This window comes from Lissotriton helveticus, chromosome 1_1 (assembly GCF_964261635.1).
Source record: "Lissotriton helveticus chromosome 1_1, aLisHel1.1, whole genome shotgun sequence".
NCBI classification, from domain to species: domain Eukaryota; kingdom Metazoa; phylum Chordata; class Amphibia; order Caudata; family Salamandridae; genus Lissotriton; species Lissotriton helveticus.
In genome coordinates this window covers 1,356,415,476-1,356,431,864 of record NC_136057.1, presented here as the reverse complement: position 1 = coordinate 1,356,431,864, position 16,389 = coordinate 1,356,415,476, and the positions used below count along the sequence as shown (strand labels likewise).

At 49.8% G+C, this 16,389-nt stretch overlaps 1 protein-coding gene across 13 annotated transcripts in view; it reads left to right on the top strand.

Annotated features, from left to right (window-relative positions):
* The window catches only part of TNRC6B (trinucleotide repeat containing adaptor 6B), a 1,174,734-nt gene that overhangs the window by 1,071,642 nt on the left and 86,703 nt on the right, over positions 1 to 16,389 (top strand). For all 13 annotated transcript variants that reach the window (XM_078683361.1, XM_078683372.1, XM_078683380.1 and 10 more), the window contains one exon: positions 7,377 to 7,472. In XM_078683361.1, the coding sequence (XP_078539487.1) occupies positions 7,377 to 7,472 (96 nt within the window). The remainder of the gene's footprint in view (positions 1 to 7,376; positions 7,473 to 16,389) is intronic.

Here is a 16,389-nt window from a genome sequence, read left to right as displayed (position 1 = left end):
TCTGCCTTCTTTCCCAATTCTTGGGGAGAGGTCAGATCTGAATCAACAAGGTGCTGGTGCAGCAACTGGTTCTGACAATTGTTCAAAATTTGTTCTCTCATCATTAGATTATACAATCCTGTGTAATCTGTAACCTTGCTACCCAGCAACCAGCCCTCCAAAGCCTTAGTGGCACAATCCACAAAATCAGACCAGTCCTGAGACTGAGTTTTCTGGGTGTCTCTGAACAGCAACCTGTACTGCTCAGTGGTTAAACCAAACCCATCAACCAGTGTATTCTTCAGGACCTGGTAATTGTTAGCATCCTCCACTCTTGTAGTGAGGAGCTTATCTCTACCTTTACCATCAAAGGAGAGCCACAGTATAGCTGCCCACTGACTCTGGGGAATGCCCTGCACAGTGCAGGCCCTCTCCAGAGCAGCCATCCATTTCTGGATATCATCCCCTTGCTTAAAGGGGGGCACTATTTTAGTCAGGTGTTTAGTATCTAAACCCTTCTCTCTATCTCTTGGGAGATTGCTGCCACCAGTGGGAGCTAGCCCACTCATCTGCTGCTCTCTTGCCAGGGCAAGCTTCTCTTTGGCCAGGGCAATTTCTTCCCTTTCAATCCTCAGTTCAGCTTGTCTCATCCTAGCTTCATGCTCCCTTCTCTGAGGGGAAGTAAATCTCCTCTGTGGAGGATTCCTTCTCCCCTGAGAAGAGGCATTAGAGTGCAGAGATCTATTGGAGTCCCTAGAAAGAGATCTATCCCTCCTAACTCCAAGGTTAGGCCCACTTCGGGTTAGTACTGGGGGGCCCCCAGATCCTAGCCCAAGTAAGTCTAAGTTGGTCCTAGTTAGCCTTCTGACTACCTCAAGACCCTTGTCTACCTCATCCCCAGAGAGTACCTCTTGATCCTCCTCCTCAACTGCTGAATCAGTGTTGGGGAGGTCTGGATCCCCAGAGGTTCCCTCTAAGGCTGGCATGTTCTCATGTAACTGAGAAAGCTTTCTGGCATCATATGTCTCTAAGAGACCTATCAGAAAGGGAGTGGTGGGGTTAGACCCCTGCTTCAGTTTCCTGGAGACACAGATTTGTCTCATCTCCTGAAAGCTGAGAGCTGCATATCTTGAAGTGACCTGTGGAGGGTCAACACTGACATGGGGAGTCTCAGTAGATTCTCCCTGGGTAGACATGCTTTTCTAGTGAGGTGTAAGTGGTGCACTTACCTACACTATATGTTTGCCTACTGATCCCTTGCTAGAGTTGTAGTTTAGGGTGTGCTAGGCCCTAGGAGCTACAACAGCTGGTTCAGTAGAACTCAGAGTATTCTAAGCTAAGTTATATGTACCTTTAGTACTTATGTGATCTTTCACAAGATATTCTTAGGGCATGTGTGGTAAAACAACAGCAAGCTCAAATCCCAACCGCTGCTCACCAATGTGAGAAGTTGGCCTGATGTGCAGTGCTCACTATTCTAGTGATCACTATATATCAGTCCAAACAACCCTTATTGATGATTGGTTGTAAGTCAACCTTATAGACCAGCTATCCTAGTAGCATGGATACGAGCAGTCTAAGGCTAAGACTCTAGAGGGCGTGTTAAGCCAGCTGTTTTACCATCACATTACCCCTTGAACACCCAGTGAAAGGACACCACACAAGTTGTTATGAAAATAAACAGTGTATTTATTTATAACAAGACTACCCTGGCTCTTTATGAGACAGGGAGCTAAGCACACAACAAAACTCTTACGAAAATACTTAAGTTAGCACGTTATACACAAATGCCCGAGGGCCACGAAAAACCATATACTCTAAAACTGGAATGCGAAATTACTAGCAGGTAAGTACAGTACTAATAGGCTTTGGAATCGCTAGGACTTGACTAGGGAATCGTTAGATTACTTCTAGGAGGCCCAGGGGACTCGGGTGCAGAGTGTGCACTCTCACGCGGGATGCGGGACAAAGTCTATGGAGGCTAGTAAAGGCAAAGTTAGTGTTCACGGGCGAACCCGACCTGGTAGGAAGAAAACGACAGTGGATCCTGACCCTAGGATAGTGAGGCTATGCTGGGACACCGAAGTGCCGAAGTTACCTAGCCCAGGGGCTGCAGCTGCATAGGTCTGAAAAGACGTCGGGGATCTCGTTGCCGGACCAGGAGCCTGGAAGGAAGAAGTTGCTGGCAGGCGACCAGTGAAGAAAAGTTCGATGGATCCAAGCCTGGATCAAGGAAGAAGAAAACCTGAAAGCAGAGGGGACCAAGTTCTTGAATCACTAGCCAGTGATTAAGTGGGCACCAGGATGGCACCGGGCGAAGTCACCGCAGTCAGGTGAGTGGGCGCTGCTGGGCTCTGCAGTCTCTCGGACCAGGAGGCGTTGTCGGCGACCAGGATGGAGGTGCGAGCTGTCCCACGAAGGTTCTTGCTGTCGACGTCGCTGGACCCAGGATTGGGCAACAAGTCTTGGCAAATGCAAGGCCCACGCGGTGGACCTAAAATGGCGTCTTGGGTGGACCAGGAGGGTCCAGGGTACTTCTCCGATGGAGGGAAGCAAGGGCCAGTCTGGAGCAACCAGACCAGCAGCAGAAATGTCGTCGGGCGTCGTCAGGAAGGCCACAAGCCAGCGGGCTAGTAGCCAAACAACGCGGTGAGCAGTAAAAAGCAGAAGGGCCCCACGCAGATCGTGGAGATGCTGGGGGGCTGCTCTTCGGTGCTGGAGCTGCTCAGGGTGGGGGCTTCTCGGACCCCAAAGCACTCACCAGGAATTCACTCGGCGGGCTTGCTGGAAAGAAGTCGTGCAGTCTTGCAGATGGCCGGTCCCTTAAGGTCTCGTCGCACCCACGGTTCTCAGCTGGGCTGTAGAGGTGGGTAGAGGTCAGAGGTGCCAGGGAAGCCGGTTCTCGTCGAGCTGGGCAGTCAGATTCCGGAGGAAGGACTTGCAGCAGACCGCAGTGTTCTTAGATGGTGCCTGCGGATGCAGGGTGACTACTCCTTAGTCACAAGGGAGAAATCTTAGGAAGAAGTCTTGAGTTCCTTTCGCAGAAAGTAGTTTCAGGATTCAAAGATGATCTGATTTGGAAGGGGGCCAGTCTCTACCTTTATCCTGTAAAAAGGGGCTGGCACGCGACTAAGTCCTGCCCTATGGGTGGGACTAGGAGGGGGGTGGTTACACCCACTTCCTTGGCGGGCTTTTCCCCAGCACAGGGTCTGGAGTGACCCTGGAACTGGTTCCAGCCAGCCTATGCACAGTGAGCACCGGGGTGCCACGTGCAGTCACCTTCCTCTAAGGCCCTGCCTACCTACAATACACAAAACCCTGTCTGGGACGGTGCTGGCACCGCCCCTGGCAGGAAACCCTTTGTCCTTATCTCCTGCTCTGGGAGGACTCCCAGCAGCAGGAGGGCAGACTTGTGTCTCGGTGGCAGCATCCATTTTGTGGATGCTAAGGCTCTGTCTGACTTTTAACCGGGTTATAGGTTACATGCATGTCGTGTCCCTCTAGAAGGGTGGAATGCTAACCCCGTCGCCAGAATTGGCGAGGGGTTAGTATTCCAATTCGTATGACACCTTACTCGACATGTTTTGATAAAGCGATACCAGAGTTGGCACATAACCGCGAGGATTATAATGCACTTAAGAGTATATGGTATGCGATATCATGGAAACGGCTAAGGGATGGATCCCGAAAGCCGCAGACAGGCTCAGCTCATGCCAGAGCACCATCTCACACGATTCCAAGCACTCTGCCTTCAGGATTGTTAAGGCCTGCCATAGGAGTGACTGATAGGAGATCTGTGTGTCCATTTCAGGGTTAGATATAGGTATACCATATCTAAAGCAAAGGGTGAGTACACCACCTTGCCCCAGCTGTCGTGCAGCCAGTTGTGTCAGTTTTAGTTAGTCAATCCAGGGGTGGCATAATACATGCTTCAGCCCCTGGGAGACTTCTGGGTGCACCTCAGCCCTGGGTACAGGGACTTGGAGAGGGCCCAGGGCCAATTCAGTACCTGAGTACAATTTGGATAGAGAGAACAGCTAGGCTGTGGGTCTGATTAGCAGGCCCACAGCCAGGGAAAGTCGTAAACCAGTGCAGCAAAAAGCAAAAATCTGGGTGATCATAGGATTGCAGACCCTACTCTCCTACAGGAAGTCACTGCAAGAAAAGTGTGTGCAGACGGGGTCACCATCTAGGTACCCTAGCCACAAGCCACTGCAGGGAAGAGTGTGTGCAGGGTGAGTGCGTGCATGGTGAATACCAGCTAGGAAGTCACCACAAGGAAAGTGTGTGCAGGGTAAATGCGTGCATGGGGGGTCACTGGCTACGTGTGTCAGCCCGGCCTGGAAGTGTGTCTAACTTGAATACTACAATTACATTGTAGCAGAACTAACTCGCAAGCCGCAGAGCTGCAAACAGATTTAGCAACATTATTTGTCGGATATGGCCCGTGATATGCACCTAGCGGTCGATTTCCAGAAATTTCTGTCAGGTGGTGGGGGGGCCCAACATCTAAAAAAATTGAGATGGTGGGGCTCAACCTACAAAAGTTTGAAGACCTCTGCCTTATGGTGATGGTTGTAAGTCAACCTTATAGACCAGCTATCCTAGTGGTAGCGTGGACAGAAAAGTCTTAGGCTAAAAGACTCTTGAGGGCGTGTAAAGCCAGCTGTTTTACCATATGTAACCCCTTGAATATCAAATGGAAGGACACCACACAGGATATATATAAAATATATATGTATTTATTTACTAACACACTCCTCCGAACTCTTTGAGGTCAGAGGCAAAAGCACATAACAAGTTTACACTTAGAAATACTTTAAATAGCTCAATTTACAGTTAGGCCCTAGGGGCGCGTAAAACCATATACTAAGTAAGTGGTATAAGAACCACGACTTGGGAAAGGAGAAGGCCTAGGGAATCGCTGGGGCTACACTATCTGACCCTTAGGTTAGGAGTAGGAGGCCCACAGGCGGCGCGTGCAGTGTCAGTACACTCACGCGAGAGTCAATAGAAAGTCAATGGGAACTTTAAAGGTAAGTAATCGAAGATTTAGGACACTTCCGATCTAACTAGGAATGTACAACTAAAAAAACTAGACACTAGGATAGTAAATCCCTACAGGAGCTGCGGGTGCATAGGTGTCAAAGTGTCGGGTTTTCTCGTTGATTCCTATGGAGCCTTGGAAGAAGATGCTGCAGGCGACCAGGAGGAAGATGCCCGGGTGGATCTAGGATGAAGAGGACCTGAAAGCAGAGGGGACAGAGTCTAGGTCACTAGCCAGTGACTGGGTGGAACCAGGGAGGAACCAGACGTCGTCGAGGAACAATCCGGTGCGGATGTGAAGCTTGTCCTTGCAGTCACGCGGACCAGGAGGTGTCGAGGACGACCAGGTGCTGGAGAGGAGCTGTCCCACGAAGGTTCTCGCAGATGGAGGGGTCGACTTCAAGATTGGAGCCAACAAGCCTAAGCAAAGGCAACCCACGCAGGATACACAAGGAGCTTCTGGTGCAGACCGGGAGGGTCTGAGGTACTTCACCTTTTCAGGGAAGCAAGTGCCAGTCTGGAGCAACCAGACCAGCGATGGATTTTCAAAGGAATAGTCGTCACAAGGCTACTAGCCAACTGGCCAGCAACCGGGACAACGCGTCAAGCAGAACACAAGCAGAAGGGCCCCCCGCAGATCTCGTGGAATGTGGAGGGCTGGTCTTCGGTGCAGGTGGAGCTCGGTGTCGGGGTGTCTCAGTTCCCAGTGCACAGCTTCGAGGATGCCTCAGGAGCTGCGCTGTTAGCAAGTTGAAGACTTTCCAAGTTGCCTGGTTCCACGGATTCCGGCGCCTTCCACGGGGCTCAGCGGTGCTGGAGTCGTGCAGTGGGGTCAGAGGAGTCCTGGAGTCGAGGTCTTGTCAAGCTCTGCGCTCGAGTTCCCGCGGGAACGGGGACAAAGCAAGCCGTCGAGTTGCTGGATGGTGCCTGGTTTCCCAGGGTGGTCACTCCTTGGCCACAAGGGAGATTCTTCAATCTTCAAGTCGGTTGAATGTCGAAGGGTCCAGAGTTTCGTTTCAAGTTTCAGTTCAGGATCAAATCTAAAATCTCCTGGGTCAGCTCCTATCTTTATCCTACTAAAGGGGGCTGGTTTACTCACTAGGCCCCTCCTATGGGTGGGACCAGGAAGGGGGGTGGTTACACCCCCTTTCCTTTGTGCAGTTTCGCGCCAGAGCTGGGGCTGGAGTGCCCCAGCAACCGGTTTGAACTGAGTTATGCATGGAGCACCTAGTGTGCCCCAGGCATGTCTCATTCTATTCAGCCCTCCCTGTCCCAATACACAAAATCCTGTCTGGGGTGGTGCTCGCACCTCTCCAGGCAGGAAACCTATTGTCCAGGCCTCCCTCGCTGGAAGGACTCCCAGCAGTTGGAGGTCAGACTTGTGTCGGTGGCAGCAGCATCCATTTTGTGATGCTGGGGCTCTGGTTAACTTTAACCGGGATAGTCAGCAACAACATGTCTTTTCCCTCTAGAAGGGTGGAATGCTACCCCCGTTGCCAGAATTGGCGAGGGAGTAGTATTCCAAAGCGTATGACACCTTACACGACATGTTTAGATAAAGCCAAACCAAAGTTAGCATTCAACCGCGAGGTTCATAATGCACTTAAGAGTATATGGTATGGCAATATCATAGAACAGCTAGAAGGACATGGTTTCGAAAGCTGCAGACAGGCTCAGCTCATGCTAAGGCACCATCTCACACATAACCAAGCACTCTGCCTCCAGGATTGTTAAGGCCTGCCATAGGAGTGACTTATAGGTTACTGTGTGTCTATATATAATGGTAGATATAGGAATACTATACATAAGCAAGGGGTGATTACACGACCTTGCCCCAGCTGAGTGATCAGCCAGTTGTGTCAGTTTGAGTGGCCATCCAGGGGTGTGCTGCAGCCCCTGGTTACACCTATGCCCTGAGTACCTAGGGTACGCTTCTACAGGGGCTGATATGGTGAGCCAATTCCCAATTGTGGATGTACCTAGAGTACATGGTGTGAATTTAGAGAGAGTGCATCTGGGCTGTGGGTCCGATTAGCAGGCCCACAGCCACATCTAAGTCAAAAACCAGTAAAGCAAAAAGTGGGGGTGACCATAGGAAGAAGACCCTACTCTCCTACACAGAGCATTAACCTTCAGCGTTATTCTCCACTTATACTCCTGTTTCGTGCTTAATGGAACAAGGGAGAAGTCACAGTAGGTCTTGGGACTCAAAGCTTCTTTGAAGAAAAGCAAGTTGCTAACACTAGATGGTAGCAGTATGCAGAGCATGTCAATCTACAGTACTAAATGCTATGAATAGATGGGTACAGAGTAAGCTACATTTATCTTTTGCTCTTTTTTTCCCCTAACAGGGTCTAATTCTTCCCTCAACACCTCGCTGCCTTCACCTGGTGCCTGGCCCTACAGTGCCTCCGATAACTCCTACACCAACATTCATAGCACTTCAGGTATGGTGGTGCTTTGGCAGTCCCAACACTCTTACTGGACAGATACCCTCCGTACTTGATCAAGCTGCCTCACCCCATCTAGCTCATCCTAGTGTGCATGCACTTCCTTGAGAATGGCTGTTTGCTAAGTTCTTACAAGTTACTGTACAGAACAAAACTGACTTGGGTAGCTTAGGACTGAATTTGTCAGAGAATGCATGCTTTCCAGAATTTGAATGTTATTTATAGGACTGAAGTCCACTTGGATGGCGAATAGTGGTTTTGAATTTAGTCCAAAGTAGTCCAAACTCCACATTAATACCCACTTATATGTCCTTCATTTGCATGTATCTTCTGGTTCCAAAATGTTGGCTGCATGTTACAATTGACAGGCATTCTAGCAGAGAGGTGGCACACATTGACACGTAGGCACTGGTAAATGTACTCTGCAGTTTAAATCCAGTGATTACTGATTACAGTGCATGTGTGTTACTCACATAGCTGTCCCTTAGATTTCTACAAAGAGCTTTTTATGAATGCTGATGAATCTGCTTTTGTTTTCATGGCATGTGCATTACCATTTGCTGGTGTTTCTTCCTAGTCTTGTAGCAGTGTGTGGATAAAAAAAATCCAGGTGCAGCACTATCTGTGACCCTAAAAACTAGTCAACACCCCATTCAGCAGAGCTTTTGTGGGGTGAGGGATTGGCCTGACTGCAGATGCACTTCCTTCTAGTGAAAGGCCCCTGACTTCAAATAATACAGCCTTCTTTTAAAATAAAACATACTGCTGAAGGGCCTCAGAAACTTTGTTAGTTGCCTAAGAATTTGGTAGGGTAGTATAAATGTGGCCGTGCCAGAAAGGAACTAGTCCGGTGAAGAATCGGCAGGGCTTTTAACTTGGGCAGTCGAAGCAGCAGAGCCTTGGCCTTATTCAGCTGGCTATATAATATCCCACAGCTATTAGATGTAAACTCAGGAGGAGGTAGATGTAAGAAAGTGGCTCTATATATACTGGACCAAAGTAAGGTACAGTGTATATAGAGTCCCCAATCCCCAGAGGTATAACAGAGGTTAAAGTCAGATATGACCTTACTCTCCAAAGTGGTAGCTTGGCCGAGCAGTAAGGCAGTATCAGAGGACGGTGTAAAGCATTTGTTGTACACACTTAGTCAGCAAAAGGTTTCACACACTCAAGAACTGAACTCTAGGCCAATTGTTTTGTATATCCAAAGATATGGTTGTTTTATTTTTGAACCAACAGGTATCAAAATATACTTTTCTAAATATGAGTGACTTCAGGTAGTTACTTTGCAGAAAGGCAATAGACATTGTTAGTACAATAGTTAGTGGTTGCAATAGGCAACACAATTCTAAACACAATTTAACATTGAGCTCAATGGGTTTTTCTATATAAATGCAGTTAATTACTTTAAGGATTACTTTTCTAACCACAGGACTGGATCCTGGATTCAGTCCTGGGACCTAAGCTGTAAACAGTTAAGTAAATGCGGTTTGGTTACAGTTGTGATTTTTAAAGAATATAAATGTATTTTCAAAGTTGACAAACTTCTCAGTGGAAAAACTAGCAATTTTATCCTATGGAAGGAAATTCAAGTAACAGGTAAAATAAGTTCTTGTTACTTTTGTAATCCAGTACTGGACTCCTAGGTTCAGCACTGGGACCTCTACCTAAGACAGGTAAGTAATTACGTTTTAGTATTTAGTATGATTTTAAAGAATATTTGTAGTTTGCAAAAATCGACAGACGAAATTTCACAGAAAAACAGTCAATGGTTTCTTATGGAAGAAAATTGAAGTTACTGGTAAGTACAGTTAGGATTACTTTTGCGATTCAGTACTGGGCTTAAAGGTACAGTACTGGCTTCTCTCCTGATCACAGGTGAGTATTTCGGAATTCGTTATTCGGCTGATTTTAGATGTATATTTTAAAGTTTCAAAACTCCACACTTAGAAGAAATTTCAGTGAAAACCAGTTAATGTTAGCCTATGGAAGGAAAGTGAGTTATTGGCTTTTGGGTGAGTACTCGACTGGTGGAGGTTCTGGGCATAGGCTCAGGGGCCTCCCAGGGTCGGAGAGGTACAGTAGTTACACCCTCAGCGGCAGAGGGGCAGCCGGATGCAGAGGGAGTAGGCCCAATGCAATCCAATAGGGGGCCTTCGGTTGGTGGCTGCAAGCAAGCAGGCCATGCAGCTGTGGGAGCTGGGCACCTGGTCACTTACTCAGGGCAAGTGGGGAAGTAGAGTAGGGTAGTTGTTGCACTTCCAGCGGCACTCGGGCGGCTGGGTGCAGGGTGCTTTTGAGCCGTCTGGCACTCAATGTTATACAATGGGAAAGTTAAAAAGTGAACAAAGGCTGCAGGCTCGTGGACGGAGATTCTTCACGTGCGTCCACCACTTAGAGAGGTAAGTTGGGATCTTGGAGAAGAGGTAGGTACCCCAAAGGAGGGCACAGGGGGCCGCAGGGCGCCGGAAGCATGGGTGTCTTTTGGTGTCGGGAAATCTTACCCTCGGCCGGTCGAGGTTGGGGGGTCCCTGCTTCTGAGGCTGCAGGCATCATCTGGTTCGTCGAGGAGGGTCTTTGGGCACTGGACTTCAGGTCCCAGTCGCCGGGGGGACATCCTCGTCTTCTTGGGTCACTCAGGCACAGGCCGGGCTTGGCGGGTGTAGAGTGGGCTGGATTCTCGGTTCCTGGCTGGCACCAGGGGTATTACTGTTGGCGCAGAACCACTACTCATGGGAGTCCCAGTCTTTTGGAAGATTCAATGCAGGCAGGTCCTCTGGGGTCGTCGAGGTTGCTGTCCGCAGGAGACGCCGGAGTTTCACTGGAGCAGGTTCCAGGATCAACAGGCCTGTAGGGTTCTGGGGCCAAGTCAGTGGGCGTCGTCCTTTTGTTAGCAGCTGCGCGGCAGGTCTTCTTATTTCTTGGTCTTCTTGTTGTTGCAATCGGGATCCGAGGAAGGAAGGTTCAGGGTGCCCCTAAATACTAAATTTAGGGTCGTTACAGGTAGGGCAGGGACCAATGGGTCCCTAACCTGGGGTGGGTACACCCCCAGTCTGCTCCTCTCCTGTGGTAGGGAGCCAGGAGCCTAGCTGTGATTGGGCAGGGCTCCCCTCCGGAGCCCGGGGTCGTGCTTCACCTCGCCTCTCCCATCTGAGGGGTGGGGTTGGCACAGGCTGGCACCCCCCCCTTCCTGACTTAGGGTTTCCCTCCAGAGTGGGGGTCAGAACTGGTGGGGTAGGGGCCAGTTGCTGAGTACAGCAAATGGTCTTGAGTAGCTCACAAAGGCGGAATGCCTTTGAAGCTTCCCCTGCCAATCCTGGGGGAGGAGGCTTGGCACCTTGTCCCAGGATGTGCATTGTTGCAGGCCCAGGAGAGAGAGGGCTCTCCATCCAGGGGTACAGCAACATGTCTGCTGTGTGACAATCTAGGCAGCCTCTCAGACAAGATGTGGATTGTAGGTTAGGTTTCAGGGGGCATGTCTAAGATGCCCCCTGTAGTGCATTTTACATAAAATCCTACACTGGCATCAGTGTGGGTTAAATGTGCTGAGAAGTTTGATATCAAACTTGTCAGTCTTAAGTGTAGCCATTATGGTGCTGTGGAGTTCGTAATGACAACCTCCCAGCACCATATACTCTTAATGGCATCACTGCACTTTCAGTGCCCAGGAATGGCCCTGGGTACTGTAGGGGCACAGGGCTCATGCCCCTGTGCCCACACCACTGGCATAGGGCACCCAGCTAGAGGGGTGGCTGATGTATGCCAGGGCAGTGGGTTGGTGGGCATGGCACACAGGGATGGCATGGTACACTAGAGGCGTGCAAAAGTGCGTTGTCTGCCGTTGGCTTCCTGTATAAACACGTTTCAACTGCCTCATTATGAACTGTAACAGTAATGTCGAGAAAATTGGTGGTGATGGGGTCAATGTGTGATGTAAATTTTAAATTATATACATTGACATTTATATGGTCCACAAATCTATTCGCCTCTTCTTGGGTCCCCCTCCATATGATAAAAACATCATCTATAAACCTCCACATTTCAATCACATGTTGTTCATAAAGTGTCTTGTGCTCTACCTTGAGGACATGCTCCTCCCACCAGCCTACATGTAAACATGCATAGCTGGGGGAGAAGCTTGCCCCCATTGCCACGCCCTGTTTCTGTTTGTATATTTTCCCATCAAACATAAAAACATTGTTAAAAAGGCACCTATGTATCATTCTGAGTAACATCTGATTGTGTTGATACATATCAATGCTTCTGTGTTTAAGATAGTAATCCACAGCCCAGAGCCCATCTTCATATTTGATGCTTGTATACAAGGAGGCAATGTCAAGAGTTAAAAATAATCAATCTTTGGCCCATTGCACAGTATTTAACTTAGATAAAAAGTCACTCGAATCTCGCAGACAGGAAGGCAAAGTAGTCGCATGTTCCTGAAGATAATAGTCCACATATCTGGAGGTACATTCAAATCTGCTATTTATCGCAGAAATAATGTGTCTACCCGGCATTGGATCAATGCCTTTATGTACCTTCGGAATGATATAAAACGTGAGCAAGAACGGATATTCTTTGTATAGAAATCTAAATTCATCTTTAGAAATGAGGCCCTCTCTTTGCCACCTTAATAAATCATTTTTGTAGTTCCCATTGATTTTCTTGACTGCGGCTGAGTTGCTGGAGTCATAGCATTGACCGTCGTTTAAATGTTTAAAGGCCTCTGTTCTGTATGATGCTTTGTCCCACAGAACAATGTTGCCCCCCTTGTCTGCGTTGTTGATTACCACTGAATCATTGTTTTTAAGCTTGTTCATAAGTTGGAAATACTGCTTGATGTTCCCTTGAGGTTTTGTGTTTGATTTGCATGTGTTTTTGTACAAGGTTTTTAATTCATTGGTTAATCGTTCATGGAAAATGTCCAACGCATCCCTAGGCATGATGGTTACAAATGTAGAGGGAGCTTTGAAGGGACTGCACCCAGGTGATGAGATGTTGACATCTTCTTCCTGTGCTGCCACCTGAACGTTCATTTCTTCAGGACTGGAATCCTGTTTGTCTCCCCGCAAAGCATGAAGCGTTGTTAGTAGTGGGATCTCCCCAGCAGTGAGATTTCCACTGGATGTATGTGTTGGAGGCATTGTTTTACTTTTCCCATGATTTTTGATAGTAAAATACTTATGTTCGAGGCATGTGGGCTGCTGAATTCATATCTGTTGCATAGATTGCCGCCTAGTGTTGGGTCCGGATGATTGCACATTGTTGTCCTGGAAGAGTCTTGGAAGTATCACGAGATAGGTGGCTCCTCCCCTGGACTACAGTGCGCATGGGCATCGACTCCATCCCCAGATAGTTTTTTTCCGCCATTGGGTTCGGATGCTTATTTGATCACTCAAGTTCGGAATAAATAGAAACCTTTCTTTTTGGCCCAAAGGCCTTTACTATATCGTCGGTATTGTCTTGCGATCAGTGCCCAGTTCTGTTCCAGCTCAGTTCCCGAGTCGGACATCCAGAGGAGTCGCGTGGCTCTTCGGCGCTGTAGGCCTGGTCGACGCCAGAGGCCTTATTCGACGAACCATCATGGAACGGAGCCCGTTCAAAAGGTGCCCCGTGTGCAATTCGAAGTATCCTCACATCGACGTCCACCCGGTGTGCAACAAGTGCCTGTCGCCGGATCACGGTGATGCCAACTGTATGGCTTGTTCTCGTTTCCGCTCCAAGAAGACGATTCGACTTAGGCGCGCAGCGCGCCAGGAGGCCAAGCAGACGGCACCTGACCCGGTGAACATTTTCGATACCGATGAAGAAGTCGTCGACGAGGTAGGAGACGACGATGAGGCCTATGGGGCCATGGAAGATAGCTCAAGCGAGGAGCTATGCCCAACCGCCGAAACAATTCATACGGCTCAGGTCGAGGGATCGCTGTCAGGTGCCCCACAAGTCTTACCTTTGCTTGTGACGCAATTCCGCAGAGCACAAGAGCACCCGTCCCTGTACCCGCCTGACCCTCGTGGAAGGCAATACCCAGCAGGGATGAGATGGACGCAGGGATGGGAGCCAGGGTGTAGGGTTAAAGAATAGTGTGAAGCTGGCGGGGCGTTCCGGTGTCAACTGGAAACCAAAGAAGAGCTAGATCAGAAACTGAGTCAGACCCGAAAAGGAACCACCCCCCACATACACACACACACACACACACACAGATCTTGTAACCCTCTGAGGACTCACCAATGCTTCTGGGAAGGAAGGTCCCCAGATGGGTTCAGCTCCAGATATGAATAGCGAAGGAAAAGCGCTCCTGCGCGTTACACCCAAGTTCAAACAAAAAGAAAGCGCTCCTGCGCGTTTCACCCAAGCTCAAACAAAAAAAAAGCGCTCCTGCGCGGTAGCCGAAAACAGTAAGTAGTCACTCAACCTGTGGCATCCCCATATAGCAACCCAAGCCTGTTGGCTGAGCTGTTTCCCTTTAAGCGCTCCTGCGCGGTGGGAAACCGAAATGCACAAACCCAAAACAAAACTCAGGTCCACTAAACACCCTCAAGGCGCTCCTGCGCGTCAAGGGTTACAGAAACAAAAACAGGCACATTCCTGGATCACTCAGGAGAAGGAACAAGCAAGCGCTCCTGAGTAGCGCAGACGTGAAGGCAGAGTTGCGCTCCAGCGCGGCTTGACTACGTGGTGGCAGACGAGCCTCAGGAAGCGCTCCTACACGTATGGCTGCCGTGACAGCCGAGCGGCGCCCCAGCGCGGCTCGTCTTCTGTATAGACTGGCAGGTCTCAGCAAGAGGGACCTCCAGCAAGGAATCCGAAGCACAGAGACGACGGGAAACGCGATGTTTAAGCGTTTCCCCCGGAAGTGCTTCTGTGCTCCCAAGCCGCTGCCCGGGACTAGACCGGGGACTCAACTTCCGGCCGGAAGTGAGTCTTGCGGCGTTCTGTGTGTGGATGCGGGGATGGTCGGCCACGGCATCGCCGCGAACCGTGACATCGCCACATGGCCTTACCCAAGATCTTACACTGGGTTCTACAGCCTCGCCTCCAGGCCCGGCTTTGGACACTTCTAACGAGCGACAAATGGTGAAATCGAAACCGAAAGACAAAGCTTAGGGGTCTACACAACCGAAAGCACTAGAGGCGCCATCGAAACCGAAAGTGCGTGTTGCTTTGGTCGGCTCGAAGTCTTCTGAACTATCGGCCCGAGAAATCTTAAAAAGGTTATCGACCCAGTGAGGTCGCTAAAGGGTGTCGAGCCAAAGACTGGGACACCGAAAACCCTGGTCAAGGTCGTCGACCTGAAGAAATCGGCGCCAAAGGACTCAGACCTCAAAAACGTGTCGATCCTGCACGTCGGCCAGACAAGGCCAAAAGCAATACAACCCTCGAGTCGAAGGAGCCAGTCGAGTCGACGCAGCCGTCCGCCTCCTTCTCGAAGCAGGTGTCGGAATCGTTGAAACGCATTAAGGAGAAAGCTTCCGCTGTCAGTCCGAAGGATACTTCCACGCCGAAGCCTGCCACCAAACCTCAAAAGTCGCCGGCGCCCATTCAGTTTACGCTGCCACCAAAGTGGTGCCGAAGGCCTTCGCACCTAAGGCGGTCGTCGAGGCGTCCATGAAGGTGTCCACGGGGCCGAAGCCTACACCTGCCGTTGTGGGCACAAAGCATCGACAACCCCTGCTTGAGGAGCAGTCGGAACAATTCATCGACGCCGGCACGGGTAAACTTTCTATTTACAAATGAAAAATCACCCCGGCACAGCCTATGGAGTCCTACACAATTCCATTAAAGAAGAAGGATTCCTCAGTGTAGGAAGGTAGATCCCTGACTATGGTTGCCCCCAACTTTTTGCCTGGTGTTTTGCTGGTTTTCTGACTTAGTTGACCTGGGGCCCTGCTATTCAGGACCCCAGGCCTACTGCTCTCTCTGTAAAATGGATTCCATGTACCCTAGGTACATATCTAATTGGATACTGAGTCACCTTATCAGTCCCTGTACAGTGTACCTTAGGTACCCAGGGCATAGGTGTACCCAGGGCCTACCAGGGGCTGCAGCATGTATTATGCCACCCCTGGCTGGCCATCCAAATCTGACACAACTGGCTGCTTGACAGCTGGGGCAAGGTGGTGTAATCACCCTTTGCTTTAGATATAGTATACCTATATCTAACCCTAAAAATGGACACACAGATCTCCTATCAGTCACTCCTATGGCAGGCCTTAACAATCCTGAAGGCAGAGTGCTTGGAATCGTGTGAGATAGTGCTCTGGCATGAAGCTGAGCCTGTCTGCGGCTTTAGGGATCCATCCCTTAGCCGTTTCCATGATATCGCATACCATATACTCTTAAGTGCATTATAATCCTCGCGGTTATATGCCAACTCTGGTATCGCTTTATCAAAACATGTCGAGTAAGGTGTCCTACGAATTGGAATACTAACCCCTCGCCAATTCTGGCGACGGGGTTAGCATTCCACCCTTCTAGAGGGACACGACATGTATGTAACCTGTAACCCCGGTTAAAGTCAGACATAGCCTCAGCTCCACAAGATGGATGCTGCCACCGAGACACAAGTCTGCCCTCCTGCTGCTGGGAGTCCTCCCAGCACAGGAGACAAGGACAAAGGGTTTCCTGCCAGGGGCGGTGCCAGCACCGTCCCAGACAGGGTTTTGTGTATTCTAGGTAGGCAGGGCTTTAGAGGAAGGTGACTGCAAGTGGCACCCCGGTGCTCACTGTGCATAGGCCGGCTGAAACCAGTTCCAGGGGCACTCCAGCCCCTGGCCTGGGGAAAGCCCGCCAAAGGAGAGGGGTGTAACCACCCCCATCCTAGTCCCACCCATAGGGCAGGACTTAGTCGCGTGCCAGCCCCTTTTTCCCAGATAAAGGTAGGAACTGGCCCCCTTCCAAATTAGATCATCTT